The 21,458-nt window shown below is 38.7% G+C and overlaps 1 protein-coding gene across 1 annotated transcript in view; it reads left to right on the top strand.

Annotated features, from left to right (window-relative positions):
* Positions 1–10,552: 10,552 nt before the first annotated feature.
* MCPH1 (microcephalin 1) overlaps positions 10,553–21,458 on the top strand; it is a 35,579-nt gene continuing 24,673 nt past the window's right edge. Inside the window, exons 1-6 of the mRNA XM_054180176.1 lie at positions 10,553–10,632; positions 12,455–12,546; positions 14,640–14,758; positions 17,869–17,953; positions 18,505–18,625; positions 18,924–19,064. Of these exons, the coding sequence (XP_054036151.1) occupies positions 10,614–10,632; positions 12,455–12,546; positions 14,640–14,758; positions 17,869–17,953; positions 18,505–18,625; positions 18,924–19,064 (577 nt within the window). The 5' untranslated portion in view covers positions 10,553–10,613. The remainder of the gene's footprint in view (positions 10,633–12,454; positions 12,547–14,639; positions 14,759–17,868; positions 17,954–18,504; positions 18,626–18,923; positions 19,065–21,458) is intronic.

Below are 21,458 nucleotides of genomic sequence, written 5' to 3'. Positions count from 1 at the left end.
TCCTTTTTCTCTGTTGCAAATAATGAGAGAGCAAAGTCTCCTTAAAGACTATGTTCGGCTCCATCCTGTTTACTCCACATCAAGACTGACCTCCTGGTCAAAACAGCAGCGCTGCACCGTTTTATTACAATAAATTACATCCTTCTGAAACAATGAAACTTGAGCTGAAATGTTTTTGCTGAGTATAACAGGACATAAGGGCACCTAGGAAAAAAGTAACAAACAAACATGAACTAATTAATTCTTTTAGCATTCCTATGCTACATGAAAAAAATGAATGATTAAACCAGACTGAGAAATCAGATGCATCTCCTGATATTTTGAAAACATATCATTGCTGGTTTCTCACACATGAACTCCCCCCACACTATCTTGTTGGTACCCATTTATATTTAGACATGAAACCCTCCTTTTGTGCTTATCTATGAATCACTTTGGTTACCCTTGAATTTAGTAAATAATGTCTTTATCTCTGTTGGCCACATAGCCTACTTTCAGAACAGAAAAGCAAGAGCAATGTTCCTACGATGAAAAATAAAACCATTGCAAAAATTGCTAGCTGTGATTCTTTTTTGGAGTTTCTAGGTGACTTCTGAAACTCAACAGAGATTGAAAAGTTATGCAAAAATAGTTTTAAACCATGAAGAAACTTCTTTCCCTGCAGCATTTCTGATTAATAATGCTCCTGATTTTCTCTTTGTAACCCTAAGCATTGATCATCTTTGATTCATGTAAAGATCATTTTCTGCTGTGCTTCTTTCTTCTGATATGATGGATGCAATCTAATTTGCTAAAACTCAATATGCTTGTTTTAACAGGAGAATTATTTTTCCTTGATTCTTGCTTTTTCCCCCCCACCAGATTATGTACATTTCTTGTCTTCACCAATGAAACATAACTTTTGCAGCAATACATGCCACATCCTGGCTTCATAGTCTCAGTGTAGTGATTCTAATGTTATGATCACAGACAGGTCTGGGACAAGGACATGAGTTTCCTTTTTGTCTCTGAGGGCAGATATGAAAAAAGCCCTGATTTTTTTTTTTTTCTCATACAACACAAGTTCACTGGCTGAAAAAGGCAAGGATCACCACTAAACAGTGGAAAGAAGAGAGGCCATGTATAGCACAACTGTCAAAAATGAGGCCATAATAATAATATGCTATCTTCAACAATAAAGCGCATTTAACTAAGTTTCTCGTCTTCATGAGCTTCTTCTGGTCCTTCATACTTGCCCTGAAACAGATCACTAAGATGAAATATCATCATTCCAAAAAAAGGGTCTCAGAGAAGACATTACTTTTAACACAGTCAACAATGCATGATGAATATCTGCCACTAAGAGGGGGCAGCAAACAACAATGGTATTACCCTGCGTGTATGGAAGAGATAATTTCTTAAGCCTGTTTCACCTTCAGAGGTAATTTATCATGGATATACTGCAGCAAAATTGTGTGCCCAACTACTTAAGGCCTTGGTGCTGTTCTGAGGTTGAGAGCTGTACAGCTAGATAGCTGGATAGCTGTGCAGCCAGATGTAGCTGTACAGCTAGATGTAGCTATAGAGATGGATATCACTATACAGCTAGATATTGCTGTACAGCTAGATTGCACTCTGTGCAGCTAGATACAGCTTTACTGCTACATCACACACTGTACAGCTACATACAGCTGTACAACTAGGTATAGCTGTACTGTTAGGTATAGCTGTACAGCTCGATACAGCTGTACATCTGGGTTCAAAACATCACTGATATTTATCATACTGAGAATTACGATGAACCTAATTTACAGTAGACTTACTAAACTGTTGGAAAGCATACATCATCCCAGAAATACTTCTCCATGTTTCTAGATCCAAAGTTCTCCCCTTCTAGGTAGAGAAAAAGACATAGACCTCACTCAAAAAGACAGACTCATCTCTGTAAGGAACATTTTGTCTCTTCCACAGCCTCAACAGACATTCAAATGCTTTTTATAATCCAATATATTACCAGTAAGAACTTCTTGTTCCAAGAGGAAGGTAAAGCACACATCACTAAGCATATTTCCAAAGCATGAATCCTTTTACAATCCCATATGAGACTTTATTTACTACTTTTTATTTGAGCACGTCTGACACAGTTTTGCTGCTCTCTGCAAGTTCTTCATGAGAATGCAATGAACTGTTTCTTTGTCCCAGTGTTCTGCAGGTTTTGAGAATGTTAGATTTAGGCCTTATTTTTCCAAACCAATTAACAGCTTTAGATGCTCAATGCAAACATCTCTACATGTCTTGTTTCAGAAGAAAGCAGAGTGTATTTTCTAAGACTATCAGCAAAGTACCAAAATAAAAGAAGTTAACATAGGCCATGAACATGCAATGAATTTGTCATTCCACTGTGACAACTAATGTGCATGCTTTGCCTCTTGCAAACATTTTCTCACTCGTCAGTGAGAAAGGGCAACCAATCATTCACTTGCTTCTAGGCAAGAGCAGTTACTTTTTGGCAGATATTGCACAAGCTGTTGTGCTGTAAATTAACAGATTAATTCCATAGTGACTTCTCTATTGACCTGTATGTATTACAACAAAAATGTTCTATACAGTAGCACATGGAAATTTAGGTATCAAAAATTATCATAAAGAGTATAATAATGGGTCTGGAGCCTAATAGTTATCAGGCCTTAATTTCTAGCCAACAAAAAAATGTTAAAACTTTAACTAAATGAACAGAAATCAGGTTTTGGAAATGTTATATAGCATTGATGGGCTGCATGAAACAGGAACTTTTTAACTTTATCAACAGGTATATGGAAATAGAATAGGATAGAATAGGATAGAATAGAATAGAATAGAATAGAATAGAATAGAATAGAATAGAATAGAATAGAATAGAATAGAATAGAATAGAATAGAATGGAATAGAATGGAATGGAATAGACCAGACCAGGTTGGAAAAGACCTTCGAGATCATCACATCCAACCTATTATCCAACCCACCTAATCAACTAAACCATGCAACTAAGCACCCTATCAAGTCTCCTCCTAAACACCTCCAATGATGGTGACTCCACCACCTCCCCAGACAGCCCATTCCAATGGGCAATCACTCTCTCTGTGTAGAATTTCTTCCTAACCTCCAGCCTAAACTTAAATGTAACTTATATATGGCAAAGTAGCCTGATAAAGCAAGACCAAAGTAATCTTTTAGCTCATGTGGTGTCCAGCTTTGTGTTCTATGATAAATGAGAACTGAATTATGGGAAAGAATACAGAACCTACAGTACCACACAACAACTCCAAAATTGCCTCATTCTTTGTCTTTGCCCAAGACAATTTTTGCTCTAAAATTTTGGGGTACCTTATAAAAATAAAATAGTGCCTGTCATGAGTCTGTGGCTTTAAGTTATTTTCCATTCTGTGGATTTCCACAGCTTTTCCAGATCTACATGTCACTTTAAATTTTCACATCTATTGGATTATTGCACCACAAAAGCTGTTTGTATTGCAGACCTGTAGCTCACAGGGTAGAAACACTGTCATAGTAAATATAATTCACATAAGTGTTCTGCAAGAATTACATAATGACTGGGGTGCATCCTTTTACCTTGTTTCATTATAAACAATCTGACAAAGTTGCTTATTCTTTGGATAGATTTTGTTCTATTCTGATGATCTGAATACATTCTATCCCTGTCTCACTGAAAGGGAAATTTGAATTCAGCTTCACAAAGCTGAAAAGCAAATGGGTTAATCTTTAGCGCTCACAAGTCTCCCATCTGCCATTTACCTTCTTCCTTATAATCCACTTCTGAATTTTATTCTGTTTAATAGTAGACAGGCCATATTCACTGCTGGCTTTACTAGAATTGCATTAAGGATTAGTTTGATCCCTGATGACTGAAAACATATGAAGAGCAACAGAAACAACCAAAATGGGTTTCCTCTACTTGAACGTAAACGGACATTAAGCTAACATTTGTCATTGGTTCTTTTGCAACTTGCTTACAGTACTAAGAGTTGTACTTAGCTTCTTCCATGCAATTACTGTGACAACAGTTTAACTAAGCAGAGGTAGACCCATGCAAAACATGTTTTGCAGCTTGTGCTGTGTTAAAGCCTCCCAGGGGGAGTGGGCTGGAAATCAGACCACAGGTGGGCAGGGAGACCTGGCCCCTCCCAGGGCTAGGGGCCCCCTGGGTAAAAGTTTATTCCACTCCCACTTCCTGTCCACAACCCTATTTGAGAGAGACAACTTGCTAGCCTTGATCTCTTTTGCCTGCTTTCTCTTGTCAACACCTCCTGTCTGCTGTTGCTGTGAGCTGCTAACCACATGGTCCAGCCTTCCTCTACGTGTTTTGGGGCTTGGATCCAAGAAATCCACTGGCATTGAGAGAATCCATTTCCATCTATGATCAGGTTCTGTATATATCTGTGTTTATCCCTTCCCTTATACCTCTGTAACCTTCCTTTTACTTAAATACCTTTTATTTATTTTTAAAATAACTTTTTGCTTCCAAATCAGTGCAAGACTGGTTTTTTTCATTGTTTTACCTCTGTCTTTTTCTCCTGCCTATTTTTTTCCCCTACCAGGAGAGGGGAAGCAACCTAAATCTGTTCCATTGGGCTTTTGGACTCTGGGAAAAGATTAAACAGCTACACAGCTCCTATTCAAGATATTGTTTCAACATATTTGACAAGGGGAGGTGGGGAATAGACATGTAGAATGAAAACAAACAAATTAAACCAGCCACCAACTTTCCAGATCAGTAATTTTATTAGAATGTACAGCACAAAAACACATTAGATAATGAGGAGTCCAGTTGACTCAATAATTTTTTATAAACGTTGCACTAAAAATCAAGTGATCCATCACATCCTGCATTCCCAATGGTGATCTGTTCATAGAATCATAGTTGGAAGGATTCATAAGGATCATCAGTGCCAACTCCCTGATTTTCTTAGGACTGCCTCATAGAACTAAACGATATGACTAAGAACATCATTCAGATATTCTTTGAACCCTGATAGGCATGGTGCTGTGATCATTTCCCTGGGAAACCTGCTTGGGAAGGAATAACCCCATATATCAGTATGGGCTAATCTTCTGGAAAGCAGTTCTGCAGAGAAGGACCTGGGAGTACAGGTGGACAAGTGCACCATGAGCTAGAAATGTGCCTCATGGCCAACCACAGTACTCATCCATCAGGTTTTCCTTACAGGACTGGGCCAAAGCTTCTAGATACTCTTGCTTATCCCTCATGCTGCGTGCATTAGTACAAAGACACTTCAAAGGTCTCCCAGTGTACTGTGCATATCACAGCTAACACACAGTCCCTCAAATGCTGGCATGCCATCCCCCAAGCTTCTCTCTAGCAAGTTCAAAGCTCTTTTAATGAGCCCTGAAATCTCCTTGTCCTGGTTTGAGCTAAAACAGAACTAATTCTGTCCAGTGATTTTACTTTTCAGTTCAGTGTCTTCTAAGTAACTACTTTCTGAAATTAATGGCATTTTTTTTCACAGACAGTGCCTATTCCTGAAGCAATAGTAATAGAAGGTTCCTTTCCTGTAGGTACCATTTAATCTGTAATATGTTGGAGGCTTAGTTTGCAATTAAAGCACTTTAGTTGCCTTCAAATTAGCTTTGGTCATTCATGCCAAGGAGATCTATAAGAAGTTCATACTTACCATTGTTCTTTTTGCAATGTTTACTGCTTCAGAAGCTGAGTCAGCTGCAGAAAATGTGAATCAGTGTCTTTCCTGCCTCAGTTCACAGCCCAAACTCACAATTTACCCTACCATCACCTTTCCTGAGACACATAAAACTGTGAAGCTTACAGCAGGAGATGGAAACCTCTTAAATTGCTCTTACATGTATCACCAGGACATGCCTGAACAAGTGCAGCAGGACAACACTTTTGGGCTGCTTTGCCCAGTGAGAATAGGATCGTGAAGCATTTCAGATACTCGTTCTTAATGCCGTCCTCCAGATCTACATCTCCACAAAGAGTTGTGTGAAGAGCAAGTAGTCTATGGTCAGCAGTCCGGTTCCTTCAACACAAACTTTTACTACAGAGGTCAGATAAACTGATGTTCCCACCCCTTCACAGCTGCATAGACTGAACCACAGGCAGTGAAAACTTGTGGGGAGGACAGACACAGAAGATTCTGCACCAGCGTGAACAACATAAACACCTGCTTATTAGCATGTAGTTGAGCCATGTTCTCAATTACATGATGGGTTGCTATTTTTCAGCATGGTGCTGTGTTTTTCTTCTATCATAGGCCCTTGAGGTCATAGTATGTCAAAGGTATTGTCTTACTGGGTGACTTGAAACTCAACAAGGGTAGGTCTCTATCCTATTATCAGAGTTTCACAAGCTCAAAATAAAGCTAGTGCTGTGTCAGCAGATTAGCTGTAGACCTAAAAGTGATTTCTTAAATTGCAGGGTAGAAGGAAGAAAATAAAATTGGTGTCACTGCCTCAGCTGAAAGAAAAAACAAAACAAAACAAAACAAAAAACCCTGCTTTTTACTTTCCTGAAGGTCTCATACTTATTTCATGTCCTTTTCTTGATTGTGAACATCAGCACTGGAAAAATAAATGTTATCTCACTGATGAGAACATTTAATCATTTTGTAAGACTATATGATCTATAATATCACACTTTCTTTGTGCTAAGAAATTAATGTCCCTCAGATTATTTTCCGCATTCCACCAAACACAAAAAAGGAGACTATCAGAAAAAGTTCTTCAAAACAATAAATACACGTCTATATGACAAACTTACACAAATATTCCCCAATATTACCCCAAACAGCTGTTAACAAAATGTTTTTCTTTGCTTGTTTTACTAATTTATACTAACACTCTGTATAATACATTAAATTAAAAAAACCCAAAACAACAAACACAGGGAAAATATGAGATAAGAACACACACACACCCCTCCCATTTTCTGTTTAGATTTAATTACTCTACACAACAGAAAAGCTTTCATTGCTCTGTGGAACAGAAGTAGAAAGCTAAACCATGCCTTTTTCAGCATCATTTACAGGCTGAAAGCAGGAAAACAAACAAGACACTGCTGGCAATCTCAGGAGGCATTTTGTTTGTGGAGAAGCAATAAGACTAGAATGTCTGAAACTACGGTGGTGTGATTCCTGTGTCTTACAACAGTTCAACACAAACTACTGCAGAGTGTGTGTCAGATTACTATGTAGTACAAAAAATGTCAGCATCAGTTTTATTTCACTAGTATGGCCCCCAATTTTGAGCTATATTAGCATCACTTTCAGCTGGATTCCTGGTGTGTAATTCCATTGCATGTAATCAAAAACTCCAATTCTAACTAGCTGGAGGTGGTCATTCCTAGGCTCAAAGAGATCTCGCTGGTGCTAACTGGTCAGAATCCTATCCAACCTCATAGCACTGATGTGTATTTAAGTGGTGCAGTACGTCACTGACAATTTCCTCTTGGATTATGGGGCATCATTCTGCTCCCCCTCCTGGTCAGCCATCTCAAGGTATCTGGAGAACAACTGCTTTTACTATTTATTAAAGACTGAGGCAAAGATGACAAAGTACCTCAACCTTTTGCTTACCCTTCATCACTGTTTTCTCCTAGCTGGGCTGCTGATTTCTCAACTAACTCTAGTTTATGTCCCACTCTCTCCCCTCTGGAGAGACTGGTTTCATCACCCACCCCCTTCAACAGTTTCAAAAATTTCAACAGCTTTAAGACAAAATCGTGAATTCATAAGATACTTCTGGTATTGTAGGCTTTTCTTTCTGTAATAAAAAAGGCAAGTATCTCAAGTCCAGTGTTGTCATGAGAAGTCCTAGCCTGCTCTGAGTTGTATCAGCTTCTTGTAGCTATTTTTCATTGTCTCTACCAGCATAGTCAGCACAAACAATTGTACATTCCAGCATATTTCCCTTAAAAGGCTACAAAACCTGATGCTACTATGTCAAAAGCTCAAAAACAGCCCATTTTTTTTACTGAGGGTCTTCAGTCTTTTATCTTAGATTAATAATTATGCTTGTAGTACAAGTATGTACATAAGTCTTACCTACAGATTTATGGATTTTAATTAAGCTGCAATTTCCCCCTCTGTGGATTTTACTATTAGAGCCACTGGACTGAGCTGAACTATTGCACTGACAGCCAGAAACTATTCACAGAAACATGTAGTTTTCATGGATATGAAGGTAGTACCACCATATGAATCTTGGCTGTCTCATATTAAACAGTTTTCTATCCCATACCAATCCAAAAAAGATTGTGTCGGTGTGCCTAGTTTTGAACTGTTATTTACACTTGCTTAACAGAATTTTATCTGCTTGCTAATTTCCTAAATGCTCCAGTTTCATTATATGCATTTCCAAATTCCATTGAAACCCCAAAGCTACTTGTTCTACCCAAAAAGATATTCATCAATTTAGAAATGGTTCTGGATATAAGGGAGCACTAACTGTTTGAAAAGACTCACATTTATTGCAGAGGGGCCAGAGTTTCAGAGATTAAATGCTGCTTCTTCAATGCTATCATTTCAATGTGCCCATATACAACAGAGTTCTCACCAAGCAGAAGGTTCTCTCCCAGGTATTTAGAACTGACTCTCCCTGACAGCGTACATTTTATATCTTCTCTACTTCCACTTCTGGAATTACATTAAGACTAGAATCCCTTTTACTTGAGCCACAGTTGAGAACCTTTGTAAAAATATTTTGTTCTTGCCCAGTATACATACAAACAGAGATATTAGATTGACTTGTCACTTTATTCACATAGTGAATACATATGTTAAAGGAAGTCCATCACACATCCAGAAGACAGAGCACCCAAGAGCTTGTGCTCAACACATCATAGATCTAGGGTCATACTAATGCCCTGGAAATTAAACAAATTGTATCAATGCTTAAATACTTTATACTGAAATATCTTAAATAGCATTAGCATAGCCATATGCTTGGTAGACTCCTGGAGTCAAGACTTAAGTTTTGAGCCTGTCCATGGAAGTAGGAATGGGCATAACAGATCACATGAAAGCCTTTTTAGGTCAGCACTGTCGCTCCAGTAGGAGATGGCTGAAGAACAAACAAATAAAAGAAAAACCCGAAGTGTTCGTTATACCTCCTCATAGCCCAGCAATCTTCAACTCAAAGCTTTACTGACATAAAGGTGGTTTTGAACATTTTTGATAATTCTAAGATTGATTTCACAATCTTCCTGAATTTGCTTCTAGAAACTATGCAGTTTGCCAGAACTCTGAACATACTTCCACAACATGAAGCACAATGTGGATACACCTCTTCCAAGAACACCCCATATGCTAGTTTCATTTGGTGCCTACTAGTTCTCACTGGGAATGCACTGCTCCATGTGCTCTTGATTGTAGAGACAGCTAGCACATCCACTTTCCACAATTCCTTTTCCAGGCTGATAAGACTTTGTCTAAATTTGACTTTTCGTATGGATCATGCAGTACCTTTGTTTTGCAGCTCTGGGTTTTCCATTACTGCCACGTAATTTTTCAAAGAAACAAGGATTGCACAGTGAAGATTTCAGAACAGCACCAACCTATAAAACTACACAGCAATGCCTGGGCTTCTGAGCTGTATCAGTTGCACAATAAAGCTGTACAGCATCATTTTCCTTGGTATTTTTTATTTCTTATTGTAAATCTCTATACACTCACTAATTCACGAGATCACTAAGGTTGAAAAAGACGTTTAAGACTCATCAAGTCCAATGAGTATCTAACTCTACTACAGCCACTAGTACGCCACATCCTTGAGCACCATATATAGACAGCTTTTAAGTACATCCAAGGATAGCAATTCAACCACTTCCTTGGGCAGTCTGTTTCAATTCCATTGTTTTATTATAAATTTGATTTAAGTTTTCCTGGGGAGACACCAGGTTTTCTCTCTTACTTCACTCTGGTATCACATTTTCTACCTTCTAGCACCAAAGCCACTCCACATACGGGTGAGCTTACTACAGTTAACAGTACAGTTGTCCTTAAGCAATTTTGGATGATTTGGTAAATACTGCAGCCTTGCTTACTTCCAAATCCACATTTTGTTGGCTTTGTTACTTTTTTCACTAAAGACATTGTAGATTGTGCCACCAGAGTTCAGAGGACACTGACTCTCTGACGTATCCTCCTATAATGTAGAATTCTCCGGAGAAGCCTCCTGGTGCAAATAAACACAGAAAAATCACTTATTGTCTTTCCAACACAGAGGTTTCAGCAGCATTCAGTTGTTCCCATGTAGCCCGAGCGCTTCGCCGGGCTGGAGGCAGCAGGACAGGGCACACTTTATTTCTGAACAGGACTTCAAACAGCAGGACTGCTTTGCATCCCTGACTTATACAACCACGACACCGGCGGCGCCCGAACGCCCTGCTCCACCCGCCAACTACCCTCTTATCTGCCCAGTATCACCCAACCACCACCAAAAACGCCGCTCCCGCCGAGGGAAGGCGTCCGCGACACTACGGCTGGGCGAGGCGCAAGCGCGGCGGGACGCAGGCGCAGCGCGCAGGCCCGGCGCCCGTGCGTGGAGGCGGTTTTAAACTGTGGCGGGTGGCAGAAGGTCGTGGTGCTGCGCAGCCCCTCTAATGGAGCCCGTTCTGAAAGGTACCGGCTCGTCCGCTGTGTGGGGGCAAGGCCGGCGGCCGGGTCGCACTTATCCCGGCGCAGCAACAAGGAACGGCTGGGCCGGGCAGGGCCCCGTTTACAGTGCTGCCCCGGTACCTCTCTCCTTGCGGCCCTTTCTCCGGTGTTTCCCGAATGGTGGAAAGCGATCGGGCCTGTCTGCTGTCGGGCTTCCGCGTGGCGTTTCTCGCTCGTCTCCTTCCCATGCCTTGTCCTCTCCCTGGTGGCAGCCAGCGCCGAGCCTGGGATGGGGTCCACTCCTTCAGGCCAGTCAGTTTTTAGCTTAGCCTTCTGGCGTGGCTCCCTGCGCCACGGGAAGCCCTCCGGAAGGCGCGGGACAGAGAGGGCCTCGCTCTGGGGCTGCTTTTACTAACGGTGAATCCGCCCGAAGCCTGCCGTGGGGCCTAGCTGCAGGACTGGCCCCGGCGGGGCGCTGGCTAGTCTTGGCAGTAAGCCCGGCCCGGGTTTGCGGCCGCTAGGGCGGGCAGGGCTGGAAACCTGTTAAGCAGTGAAGGCCCCGGAGGCAGCGGGTGCCCCTTGGGGTGGATCCAGGTACGGTACCAACCGGCGCAGCCGCCGCGCTGCGCTGCCCGCCTGGCTGCCCCTGCCTTGGTCAGTCACGGCGTAATCTGGCCTGGTTTCTTTTGCATCTCTTTAATCTGTCTTGATAGGCTGTCCGCCGAAGCTTTTCACAAAAAGAGTGACTGGCCATTGGAATGGGCTGCCCAGGGAGGTGGTGGAGTCACTATCCCTGGAGGTGCTTAGGAAGAAGCTGGATGGGGTGTTTGGTGCCATGGTTTAGCTGATTAGATAGTGTTGGATGATAGGTTGGACTCGATGTCAAAGGTTTTTTCCAACGTGGTTTATTCTATTCTCTTTTGCCCCACTATTACCACATTCTCTGAGATCTAGTTTAAGTTCCATATTGCAAGAACCCAGCTCTACTCGGAGCTCTTCAAATAAAACTGTAAACTAAGATAATTAAGCCAAGCTAAGTAAAAAAAAAAAAAGATACTGTGTTTTTTATTGATGTGTTTGGAGAGTTATCTGGCCTGCAATTTGTGTCAAGCTGTTTTTTCTTGTGAACCATTTTTTTTCCAGTTTACTGGATTCACCATTTAAAATGGGAGTTTGACCAATGGAGATGTAGGTTACTCTAGTGCCTGTCCTAAGTAAAATTAATTACAAGATTGTGATGAGTTTCAGTTGCTTATGTCTCCATGAGAATACAACTGGGTTCATTTGTTTTAAAGACCTTATCAACCAAGGCTGATTTGATTCCTTGAAGAGATTATTGACCTGATTGATAAAGGAAGCTGCTTAAATACAATATATCTGAAGTTCCACAGAATAACAGACATAAAGTTGTATTACTCCTTGTGATATATACTTAAATTGGAGTGATTCAGTATAAATAAGGTGGAATTTCAGGTCAATGGGAAATTAAGCAATATTTTTGCAGTTTTCTGGTGTTTTAAGGAAGGAATAGTTCCATTATGTTAATTCCATCACGTTCTGAAATGTACAAAGGTAACACGTTCTTTGTTAAATTGCTTCTGTGTTTTAAATAGACCAAGCGGAAAAGTTGTGGAACTAGTGTCAAACTTCCAAGTTTATTCCATTGCAATTAAAGGGACAGTTAGTAATTAAAAGTAATCTGCTGTTAACATCTGATACTCAGTTTATGAAAAGCTATATGTGGTACTGACTGTGATATATATTAAAGCAAAGTTTGTTGAACAGGCTGTTTAACAATTTTATCGTCATGCATACTTCATACCTGCTTGTTTTCTGTCTGATCTAGGTGTTTCTGCATTTGTAGACGTTTGGTCATCTAACAGAAGAGAAAATTACTCAAAACCTTTTGAACAGCAACTTCTTGACATGGGAGCAAAAGTAAGGAAACTATTTTGCAATAAAAAGGAAGGAACGCAATTAATTACAAGCTGCCTTGGTTGTTCTGCTTGTCATACATGCATTTTCAAAGTGCAGGAATGATCATCACAGACTTGAATAGATGAATGTGCTCTAAAATTCTAGTAACAGATGAGAAATGCATTTAAAGCCAAATCTAAGTGTTGAAAGCTTGTGGCTTACAAGTTATATACCTTATGCTCTTCTGTTTTCTTTGACTACTAGGCAGCTGCTCTCTTGTTACTACAATATTTTCTAACCCAAGTATCATGATGTTTTATTCTTCCATTCACTCCTACAAATGTGGTTTAACTCCAATTGTGCTAGTAAAGCTGCATTTAAGAGTCTTTGATATGTCTCTGACTTTCTTTTCTCCATATCAAGTGTAATTGGCTTATAAGTGCTGCACATGTTTGAATGAAATTTTACAGTTCATAATTAGAGACCACTCAAACTGGCATCTTCCTTTCTTGTGTGTAATCAGCAGTTAAGTGCAAGATTTTTACAGCCTGTATCACACTATAAATGACACATGCATGAACTCTGTGTGGGCATGTGTAGCTCTATATTAATGTAATTTAGGAAGTTTTGCAGCTTCCCCCAAAACTTGTCTGTTCTGTATATGTTTAGCTGAGGTAGTATGACACAACAGTAGAATAGCTGTTTCTATTAGGAAAGCAAATAACAGTCTCAATACATAACTCAAGTAAAGAAATACTGCTTGTTCTTTTTGTGCTGTACTATTGAATCCATGGAATTCTGATAATGATAGATTTTTCTCACAGAAAATTCAGAGTTCCTCAAGATCCAGAAGTAGCTGGATATGGTTAAAGGTATAGGCAGATGATACAGGTGAGCCTATTTAGCACATCCTAATGCCCTTCCACTGTTCCAGACTCTTTGTTGCCTTTTATTGGTATGAGCACACAGTAATAACTGACTTGGCACACTATGTCAGGAAAGAAAATTCTACATTAGTTTTGCACTAGATTGACCAGCTAAGATCAGGTAAGCAGCAGAAGATATCCAGGGTGAGGGAAGAGAAGAGAGAGGTAAGAGGCAGGTCTAAGATGGTGCTCCTCCATAATTTGGAGGCAAAGTTCTGTTAAACATCTGTCATCTTAGGACATGGGCTGTGAGCATAAGCAGGTAAATGGTTACACATGGAATTATAACTTACTATGAAAGAGTCATTGGTCCTGTATGCCTAGATGTTTTGGTTTTTTCTTTTGTCTTGCCATTAGAAACTTTTGGGAAAGTTTTCTTGGACCCAGATACAGATCCAGTGTGTTGGGAGCAAACTATTGTAATGCAATTGAGATGGCAGCAGACAGCTACACAGCTATTTCCATTTGGCTGTGCTGGGAAGCAGCAGCTGTAAAACATGAATTATACTGATCTCATGTCAAAAACTGATCAAACAGTGTTATGGGCAGGATGTTTAGTCTCCATGAAAGGAAACTGGTTATGAAGGACAGAGTAGTACTAAAGTTACCACTTAGTTGTCAATAGAGGCTGATAACTGAAGATTTGATCGCTTGTATGACACAAAAATGTCTGCATATTAGCTGTACTGATTTAAGTGTTGTGTGTTTATCATCTTTTAAAGTGTTCCCATATAAATATTTTATTTGTAGTAGCTTCAGCATTCTGTCAAAGCTAAAAGTGACCCTCACTGATGAGACATAAAGGACAAGGTTATCTGTTCTTTGCTAGATAAAAGATGTAATTTGGCATTTGTTTGTACTTTCTGTACTGGTTGTTGGATAAGAAGTTGCATTGGGCCACATAAATAAAAGGCTGTAAGATTAGTGGTACAGCTAGAGTAGGAAAATGAAAATAGTAGAGAAAAACAATTTGGAAACAAAAGGCTACTCTAGCCCTCTAGTATCCATTGAGTTGGTATGACTAATGAGACTGATTGCTTGAAGCGTCTTCCAAAGGTAGGAAAGATCAAAGGAGTCCTTGAAAATAATGTATAAACCATTAGTGTAAAAACTTTAAACATTAAAGCCAGACTACACAAGTGTTTTCTGACTGTTACTTACAGATGAGTTCTCTATGTACTTCTGCAGGTTTCAAAAGGTTTGAACAAGCATGTGACCCATGTAGTCTTCAAAGATGGACATTTGGCTAAATGGAGAAAAGCACAGAAGATGGGTGTAAAAATAGTTTCTGTACTCTGGGTGGAAAAGTGAGTACTCTTGAATATAATGAATGTGACCCATTCCACATAGAAGGGATCCTAGTATTGTTTTATTTAAAAACTTAAGTACAGTACCTGTGTTTTAATGTACTTGAAATAGTGATAAATGTCAGTTATCACTTTCCTTGACGTTATTTCTATTATAAAGCATGTTACCTAAATAAAAAGGTAAAATCTTAGCTCCTGAAAAATAAATGTGTTGAAGTAGTCCTGTAATATATTTGTTAATCATTCAGTATTCCACTCCTTTGCTCTGAGGTGGCATGCATAGGCAGTGAAGACTGAATATTTATCTTGGATAGAATTCCTCCATTTTTGAAGGAGAAACGTATTTAATCAGGGACAATGTATTGGTTCTCTCCTTAACTCCTATAGAAAGAGAAAATCATATCAAGTGGAAAAAAGATCCATATTTAGTTTAAGATACTCATCTGGTTCAGAACAGCACTGCTTGAAGTTTCTCAGCTACCATATGGAAAAAAGTCAAATTTAAAAAAATAAAATCAAATTTCACTTGTGTGGTTAGTCCATGAGGATTTACTAGTCCATAGCTGTTTCTCTGAGTTTACAAAGTCTCTGCAGGCTGAACTTGGAGAAATGCAAAATTTGTCATGCAGGTCTGTTAGCCAAAAAATAAATTAATGGAGTTCTGCTGAAGCTGAATTTTTCTTTTTTTTTTTTTTCTTTAATACTGGATACAGAAGTTAGAGTTGCAGCCCAGCCAGCTTTAACATGAAGAACCTTTCAAGAACTAAGTTCTCAAAAATGGGAGTGATTCAAAATCTGTGTGAATTTATCTGTCTGTGACTTGGTGCTATCTGAGTGCATGAGAATGATGATCATTTCAGTAGGAATCTTTGGTTTTAAATTTGTTATTCAGATGATTAAGTGTACAAATAAAGGATTTGAAACATATTTGAGAATGGGGATATGCTGTACCAGAAAGGATCCCAGAAAAGTCCAAATGAGTAGCATCTGCAATGGAAGAAGAATGAGAGTGCCTACAGGGGAGGGTCTAGGATGTGTCATACAGAAATGCAGCCTCTGTAATAGCAGTTTCAGTCCAAGACTCTCCTCTGCAATACTGGAAGGTATTGAGTAGATGAATGTTGTAGAAAGCTCAGACATGGAGACAGTTGTATATGTGATACTGTAGGAGACAGTACAGAGCTTTGAGATCCAGGTGTAAAAGCCTCTAGAAACTAATTTGTTGGAAAGCAGCAACAAAGGAAAAGCCATAAGAAAGGATCTGGAGGGAAAACTTAAGCTGTTCAGTAGGAAACAGAGGTATCCCCTTGGTATTTATTTTTAAGTGTTACTAGTAGCATGCTGTGTATGAAGGAAGGTCTTGTTATATGGCTTAGATGAGGGTTTTTTGGATGTGGGAAATCATCTGAAACAGATAGTGCTGGGGGTTTTTTGGAGGAGTTGGGAAGATGGGGTTTACACAGACACACCCACACTATAAATTATGATTTTATTTCATTATCGTATTTTTTTCCTGCCTCTTAGCCAAAAGTTATGCCACTTAAATTGATGTGTATACTCCAGAGAAATTCATAGGAATATCATAACCCTGCACAAATCCTGAGTCAGGAGTGGTAGAAGCTTTCATGAGAGGTAGTACTGAATAATCTCGCTGGTGATAGGGTTAGCCAAATGAGGCACAGGTAATACAAAATTAAAATGACTCTGTCCTAGCATCCCATTTGTGCTGAAACTTTTTGTAATAAGGCAGCCAGAGTGCCTGAATTTAAATGATATGCCTAATGTATCATTATCTCAGAAATCTGGTAGGCAGAAGACAGTCTGAACCCTGAGATGTTGTAACAGGAAAGAATACGTTGTCTGCGCTAGTAAAATAGTAGTCCTGTGTGGATGGTAGCTTTTTATTGAACCTGATAACTGTGTAAGCAAATAATGCAGAGTTCATATGAGTTGAAGTTTTGGTGTCATTAATAATAGCCACTGCAGTCCAGCATATAGAATATCAACTCTAATGCTCTAGAGAACTCTGAACTCGGTTTGACAAATACATGTCGTGATTTGGCTCTATAGATAAAAATTTTACAGCAGTTAGATCACTAGGTGTCACTAGAATCACAGTTTTGAATGACTTCTAGGGGAGGCCTGTAAGGTTCTATGCTCTTTCCCATAGCCAGTTTTATTGTTTGAAAATAAAATTTTATCCACCTATCTTGATCAAAAGAACTTTATGTATTAATAAACAAATTACATAGAATAGAATACATAGAATAAACCAGGTTGGAAGAGACCTTCAAGGTCACCGCGTCCAACCCATCAACCAATCAAACACCACCCAAACAACTAGCCCACGGCACCAAGCACCCCATCAAGTCTCCTCGATGGGGTGCTTGTCTTGGCATCATCCTTGGTGTTCATAAATACAGTACATTGTATTGTAGTGCAAGGTAGCCTTAGTCCTACTGTTCTCATATGAGTCTTTGAATATGGGAACATAAGAGTAAGGTATCAGCTATATTTTTGGTTTTGTAATTAAAAAGGTTTGCATAAATATGAATTACTTCTCAGAAATGGGTGTTTTTAGCAATGCATATTCAAAGAGAAGACGGAAAACAGACTAATGGGCAAGATGTGAAAGTCAGGATCAGATGAAGCCTCCTTCTTCAATTCCCTTTCCAGCCCTCTACCTCACCATGACATTATGTAGATTGTAATTAAGTTTACTGTCATCACGCTGGGCAAGTTAAGGTTATGTTCACTGGCTAGTGAACAATGAAAGCCTATGACCCTTGCAAGTCAAAGCAAGATTAAGGTTCATCTGGCCACAGAGTTTTCATACAGTGATGACTTTTATCTTTTTGTGTGTGTGGAAAATAACATGAGTAGGAAACTTTGAGTTTTAAATCTGGAATTCAAAGGACAAAAAAATAGTCTTGTATTTGGTGTGTAAAATACCAATTTTTACTTAATTTCTTTTTCTTGTTCTGCTAAAGATGCACATTTAGGAAGGGTTGGTGTTGCATTGTTACAGGGCTCAAACAACTTTTTTGCAATAAATGTTCTCATTCTTAAAAAAAAGAGAAAATAAGCACTTGCTTTAATTTATTCTACAGGTGTCGACAAACTGGACTACACGTTGATGAATCCTTATTTCCCGCAATAGCTGTTAATGAAGAATTCCCACTACTGATGAAAAAAGTGAGTTGTTTTCTTTAAATGGGCTTGGAGTAGTAAACTTTAAAGTTTACTCAGACATTTTCATAGCATTCTGTAAACTTTACTTATCCACTCAGAGTAAGTTTTCAAGGGTAAGCTGTGGCTGTAATGATGTGATGTCTTATCTGAAAAAAGAACAATAAAAGTAGGGGGGTTATATTGGTGAATAAATAAATATCTGAAGTAAAATGACATAATGATTACTTAAAAAAAAAACAAACTGCAATATGAATTTGTTTCACTGAATTGTGACAAACCCTAAAATCCTGGTATTAAAAAAAAGTCTTTCAAACCCTTTGCCACAAGCAAAAAAAAAAAAAGAAAAACACGAAACCCAAAACATAAATTGGTTGCTTAGTCTTCTTTTTACTAAAATCTAACCTATAATATAGTTTCCTTTGAAAAACTTCAACTTCTACATTCTGTGCCTCTTAATGAGGTGTTAATAAGTAGCATAAACACTGATAATAAATAGAAGTGTAGTTACCTCTGGCATTTTTATGTCATAATGAATAGTTTTGTATGTCTTCTAGCACAGATGTATGCAACCAAAAGACTTCGTTGAAAAGACTCCAGAAAATAGTAGAAGGATGCAGAGAAGACTGGACCAGCTGGCTAAAGAATTAGCTGAACAAAAGAGAGCAATTAGTGCTGGTAAGAACTACTGTGGTCAAAGATTCCAATACCACTTAATTTCTTTAAAGCACTTAATGGGTTTTTGGCTTTGTTTTGGTGTTTTGTGGTGGGTTTTTACATTTATACATCTCGCCATGAGAAATAAAGTTGGCTTTAATTTTTTACAGAATTCTTCGCAATTTTGTGGTGCTAAGGCATCTGTAGTGATGTTAGGTATAAGGATCCTAATTTTTTCAAGTATTTTAGACAAATGCAGCTTCATCTGAAGCTGTTATAGCATGCAAATATTAATATACAAATGCATTTTTTTGTGTAGAAACTGATGTGCCAGTTCTACTATTTGAAGACGATGGTTCGCTTGTATACCGCCCTGTTAATAGAGTGAAAGGTCTGGGCACTGAAATGGAAAGCAGAATAAAGGAGATGAAGGAAAAAGGAGAAAATCTTTCTCCTACTGGTAAGATAGTAAATTTTACTTGAACATGTACAAATGGCTAACATCTTTTTATTGCTTAATTTTTGGGTCATTTACATCTGGCCTTTGTATTTTGTTTTATGTTTTCTATCTTATTTGATTACATGTCCTCCCTTATTCACAACTTTCAAGTAGGTGTGAACGGTTTAGTTTTCACTTTCTTTGCATAGAAGAGCACAAGAAGTCATGGAAGGCAATGGTCATAATCACTACACTGCTCAAGAGGACTGATGTTTAATCTTGACTTTCTAAAATATTATTACAGCTTGGTTGAACTTTACAGTGAGACTGTAAATCCTATTTCATGGTAAATTTTAATGCAAATGTTTTTACTGGACAAATACTATAATGTTATTACTCCCAGGAGTCAAAAAAAGGAGTCCCAAAGTGGCTCTGTCCAGGTACTGAGGAACAAGATTTAAAAAAATCAACTCATGTAGATGACCCAATAGAATAAATCTACTTGACTTGAAAATGCAGGTCCTGGTGAATTTGAAGTTTTAACAAGTCTGTCAACTAAACTGTTAGTTTATAATTACAAAAATAATTGTGGAGAAAAGTGAAGAGCCAGTGACACATGGATAAAAGATTAAATCTCATTTATGTATTTCTTTTGAATTTTCAGGTAATTGCTTCAAACTTTTTGAAAAGCTTTTATGCAATATCAAGGCCTTGCTAATTACAGAATTTGACAGATTCTATAGAAAAATGCCTCACCTGGCTTAGAAAATTCTAGTATTTTCTAAATGTTTTGCTGTCATTCTTTATTTTGAGAAATCCATGGTGCTGAGTTATCTAGGGGAAAAAATTGCTTAAAATCATAGAATAATAGCTTTACTTAGTATGTAAATTTGAGATGCTGTTGAGCAATCTGTGATTGGTTATATGGTTATAGTTGTCAAAGCAACGACTTGTCTCTTACTATTTAGCTGTTTTGAAATATGAATAGATGGTGTGGAAATCTGTTTGCAAATAGAGCTAACAAGTTTCTTGTTCACATTCTTCTTCACAAATGTTTCAGATACCTTCAAGCAGTACACCAGGAGCTTGCCCACTGTCTAATTCTGGCTTAACTAATTCAGAAGATGCATTGTTACTAGGCGCATTATAGAAGATGCATTGCAGAAATCAGAACTAATACATGGCCTGTATATTTTATTTTGGAAAGGGGAACTGTATCAAATTTTCTGTCACTTACATTTAAAGCTGAATTATTTTAACTTAATTGGCAAAGTATGTAGAATGAAGAATTCAAGGCAAATGGAGCATGAGGAATCACACTGAATGAATGCTGTGCCTTACTGCTGTGTTGTGTGCCTCTTTTCCTCTTCTTTCCTCGGCATTCCCCATTAGTGGCTTCTTGTCCTGGCCTGGTGTCAAGCTGCTTCTGCTCTTACAGTGAACTTGCATAGAATACAGAGCAAGCACTAAATAGTGTGATGTGAGAAGCAACAAAGGGAACTGAGTTAGGGAGAGACCTCAGAACTGATGTCTTCCGTATTTTCTATCAAAAAAACTTGAATTCAGAAGGAAACCTACTATATTTTCCCCAGATTAAATGTTCAGGGATCAATGAAATAAGAATGAAAATTAGCTTTTAAAATGTTTTGTGGCTGCAGATTAAGTAATTTGTTGCTGAGGTTCTTTTGTAAAGACATGAATTTGTTCTGTGTTTTTTTTCATAGTATCAGGACATAAGGGAGAAGATTGTAAGGGCTGTTGAGCTATGTCAGTGGGCATCTTAGCAGTACTCATGGATGCAGTGTGTGTGTGCGCTTCAGCCTGTCATGTCAGTCACATCAGCAAAAAGCTGAAGTCGGATACTAGGGTTTGAGCTCAGTAGAAAGTAAGGAGAAGAACGTATTTAGATTCATAATGAAGGCCTGCTTGAGTGGTGTGCTTGTTCCCTGTTTCCCCCTGACCTCCTGCTGTTTCCAAGTGTGTTGTTCTGGCTTACATGAGAGCAGCAGTGGTTTCTTGTCTGAAGCAGGTTGATGTGTCTTCATGCAACATTAGGGAGAACTAATAGCTTAATATTGGAAGTAGCATAGCTGTGCCAACCATTTTTAGTTTTTTGTAAGCGATTTGTATGCTGATGCAGTTGAACATTGTGATTTGAGTGCTTTACCTTGAGCATCTCTCTCCAGCACTACAGCTATACAATGTAATTTCACATTAAGAATAGACCTTTGCGTGCCATGACAATATTCAGTGTAGCTTTCACCTCTGCTCTGTGACAGTGGCCCTTTTGTTTGTGTTTGTGAGACACACAAGAGTAGGTTGGTTAATGGTTTAAAAAGTTCAAGAACCCAGTTTAATTTGAGGATTGAAGTTGAAGCTTTTCCAATTGTTAGTCTAATCATGTGAAACTTCTCC

This window comes from Dryobates pubescens, chromosome 3 (assembly GCF_014839835.1).
Source record: "Dryobates pubescens isolate bDryPub1 chromosome 3, bDryPub1.pri, whole genome shotgun sequence".
In the NCBI taxonomy this organism is placed as follows: Eukaryota; Metazoa; Chordata; class Aves; order Piciformes; family Picidae; genus Dryobates; species Dryobates pubescens.
The sequence above is the reverse complement of the archived record's forward strand: the minus strand, read 5'-3'. Positions and strand labels throughout refer to the sequence as shown.